At 39.5% G+C, this 3,287-nt stretch overlaps 1 protein-coding gene across 1 annotated transcript in view; it reads left to right on the top strand. All coding sequences in view use genetic code 11, as the record gives it.

The window, feature by feature from the left end:
* Nucleotides 1-2,309: 2,309 nt before the first annotated feature.
* EGR_10224 (hypothetical protein) overlaps nt 2,310-3,287 on the top strand; it is a gene marked incomplete at both ends in the record, with an annotated part of 6,923 nt that continues 5,945 nt past the window's right edge. Inside the window, one exon of the mRNA XM_024499473.1 lies at nt 2,310-2,515. Within this exon, the coding sequence (XP_024346110.1) occupies nt 2,310-2,515 (206 nt within the window). The remainder of the gene's footprint in view (nt 2,516-3,287) is intronic.

Here is a 3,287-nt window from a genome sequence, read left to right as displayed (position 1 = left end):
TGTGTTCATGGTATCAAGATTGTTTGCGACGAATTCTGAGTGTTGTATTTCGAATGCTACCCTGACCAACGTAGTAACTAGTGAATGTGCTTATGTTCTGGATAAAAGGTGAGCTACTTCACTCGCTAACATATTCAAGGTATTCTATCTGCAAAATTCCTCAGACTGCTATGGTCGACAATAAGTAGAAATGGAAGCAAGGAGCAACGAAAATATAATGACACTCACACGTTAGGGTCCGAAAAATAAGACACCAAGCAGTAAACAGTAAAACCACCGTTTTCAAATGTTTTTTAATTGTGCGGAAGGATATCTATAAATACGGGTCTAAAGGTGGAAAAGGAACACGAGTGATTTAACAGAAAAACAGGTTACTCACAGAAGGCATCACTGGCTCAGCCGAGTTCCAAACGCTAGCGGGTTCTCCATCATCTATTAACACTGAACGTCTTAAGCAAAGAAAGCTTCGGCTGGAGAGGTATTGACAAACAGGCCGCAGGCAATCGCACGCATTTCACTGCCTCTTATGCGCTGCACAAATTTATTTTCCGTCTTTACAGATGGCGAGGCTGCCACGAATATGCCCCGCGTTTTACCCTTGGGAACAACGGGTGAAGTGATGCCATGTCAAGCATTCCTGTTTGCTGCGATGTGGCATTGTTGCGAGTCTAACACCCCTACCGGATTGACATCCTTCCATTAGTAGGTCAGACCCTCTCAGCTATTCCACTGCGATACGAAATAATATTTTACGCAAAGCCATATGGGTAGGATAGGCAGGGTGAGGAAAGATTCTCGTCCCAAAACCGATAATAATGAACATTGTAGTTTGAGAAATGAGAAGAGTTTAGCTCAGAACTAGAGTAAAATCTCACCTTCTTATCTAACAAATCATGTGTAAACTAGTAGAGATATCTTGTAAGTGCAATAGCTAAAATGGTCCGTGCATAGTGGAATGTCAGTCGCAATTGAAGCAAGACATCTTTAGTAAATCATAAAAGTTACGATAACGTGATTGCAAGGTCATATTCATGTTCAGGCTAATGAAACAGACAGATTCTTTCCTAAACAAAGACCTGTAAAGACAAATCTATACTGACTCCTCTTTTGCTATGAAACTACGACATCCTAAATGGAAACACCAAGTTAATCCCATTAACTTGTGCTGTGATTCTTCACTCGCAGAAGACTTGGCTAATTTCACCTTCGTTCGACCATTTGAAGAGAAAGACCATTTTATATTCCCGTGCTTCCCTCAAATAAGTCAAAAGAATGAATTAATCTTTGCCTCCAAAGGAATTCAAGTGATAAACAAATTTTTTGGTGTTCTTAAATTAGAGGAAGATTATTCGACCAATTTTTTGTAATGTCTTATCAAAACAGCCTCATGCAGCCAATTACCACACAGGAATCAGCAACCCCTTACTGAAACGCTTCACTGGTAAAACAAGCTGTTTACTGCTCTGACAGACATAAATTGATTCAAATACTACTCTTTTAAATAAAGTTAAGTTTTTGTTTGGTTTACATAAAATAATGAGGCTATTTACCTTCACTTATTTTCTTAATTTCACTCAGAAATATTGTATACCGGCTGGTACACTTAAAAAGGGGAAAAAGGAAAAAAATTTGCTGCTAAGAAACAGCTCTAAAACATACTATGTGACACTTGTACTGGATGTATAGCCCAAGTAGCGAATAACCGTTCGTTACTGAATCCCAGCAAATGCTAAAATTTCTTTTTATTAACATGTGGTGACTGATGTTGAACTACCTCTTTGCCAATATTTTAAATTCGGCAGGTTAAATTTTTTTGTAGAGACTTATCTAAAACGATTTGTGGTATTTTAATTACTGACAGCAATGATGGTTACTTTTAAAGAAAGCAACATGTCGGGTCAGACATGTCATACCCGATCATTCATTGCCATTTTAGTAGCATAGTCCAAATGGTATCCGTAATCGCTACAATCGCGTGGACAACGTGATTCCAGCATTTAAGGTTAGTAACCACTCCTCACTTCATCTTTAGTCACCTCTTAATTGAAACGCCTAGTTTTCAATTTCAAAGACCCTTTTGAACACTCTTTACAAAGGATCAACACATTAACCGCTGCTCTGTCTATGCTGAAGGCGATGGGTGTTGTGCAGAAGACCTCTATGATTTGGCGAAAAGTAGAGCCTCTCGTAGACAATGCTATTTGTCACCCTGGTAATTACATGGCTTATCTGGGGCCTCCTTAACCAAATCACCCAAAAAAACAAATCAGAAATAAAAGAAAATAAATTACTACTGTTGCCACGAAACAATGAATCTCACCAAACGAATCCAGGTTTCATTTAAAATGACAACAATAAAAATGTTTGCTGGGGTGAAAGAGATTCTAAGAGGGTTGTTAGATCCTCTTTGGATAATTGCGAAGCATCCAGAAGATGGATTATGCAATCGTAACATTACTGATCTTCCACCTGAGTTGGGACTAAAGATATGCAATACCTCAATGCCTCGGATTTGGTAAATCTCCGCATGAGAATTTAAAGCTAAGAAGGATACTTTTAGCACGGTCATTCTCTGCCCTCATGTTCCAGTACATCAACCAATGGACCCGATTTGACAAGCATCTTTGTCAACTGCTCTTCCCACTACCTTCACCAGCTTCTTTTTGAGATGATCCTGCAGCCAATAAATTTCAGATGGTACAAACTGACTCCTGTTAACACCTTTTATCCACGCTGGCACAGAACCAAGAACACAATTCTGTACGCTTTTGTCTTCTACCAAATTTTAATCGACGTATGGCATGCCTTTAGGAACGAGTACCTCGGTTAGCATCACCATATGTTGAGAATGCCATTTACGTTCCCCTTGTAGTAACATAATCCTTACAACTATCAGCTGAATCTCTAGTCAAGATGGGTCTATGTATTCTACTATTTTGCATGGCAAATGTAAATAGGTTCACTGCAGCGAAATCGGATTTCCTAAAACATGTTGCAGCTAACTGATTGATTGATGCGTAGCGAACTGCGGTCCCGTATCTGCACTAGCATGAGTGGTGGTCAGTTTGTGCTGCCTGATATTATAATAGTTGGAGGAGCATCTTGAAAAGAAATTAGGGAAGGTTGTGGGAAAAAATAGCTGTCAGAGGTGCTTGTCCAACCAGGTTTATTGATTGATGTACTGGCACATGAGAGTGGATGATGACCGTGTTAAAAATACCCAAATCCAGCTTTGAATACCCATGCAGAGGTAAGCCAAGTCCTGACTATCAGGGAATTGGTATGTC

The sequence above is a fragment of the Echinococcus granulosus genome, assembly GCF_000524195.1.
Source record: "Echinococcus granulosus chromosome Unknown EG_S00200, whole genome shotgun sequence".
In the NCBI taxonomy this organism is placed as follows: Eukaryota; Metazoa; Platyhelminthes; class Cestoda; order Cyclophyllidea; family Taeniidae; genus Echinococcus; species Echinococcus granulosus.
This window is presented reverse-complemented; position numbering and strand designations above follow the sequence as displayed.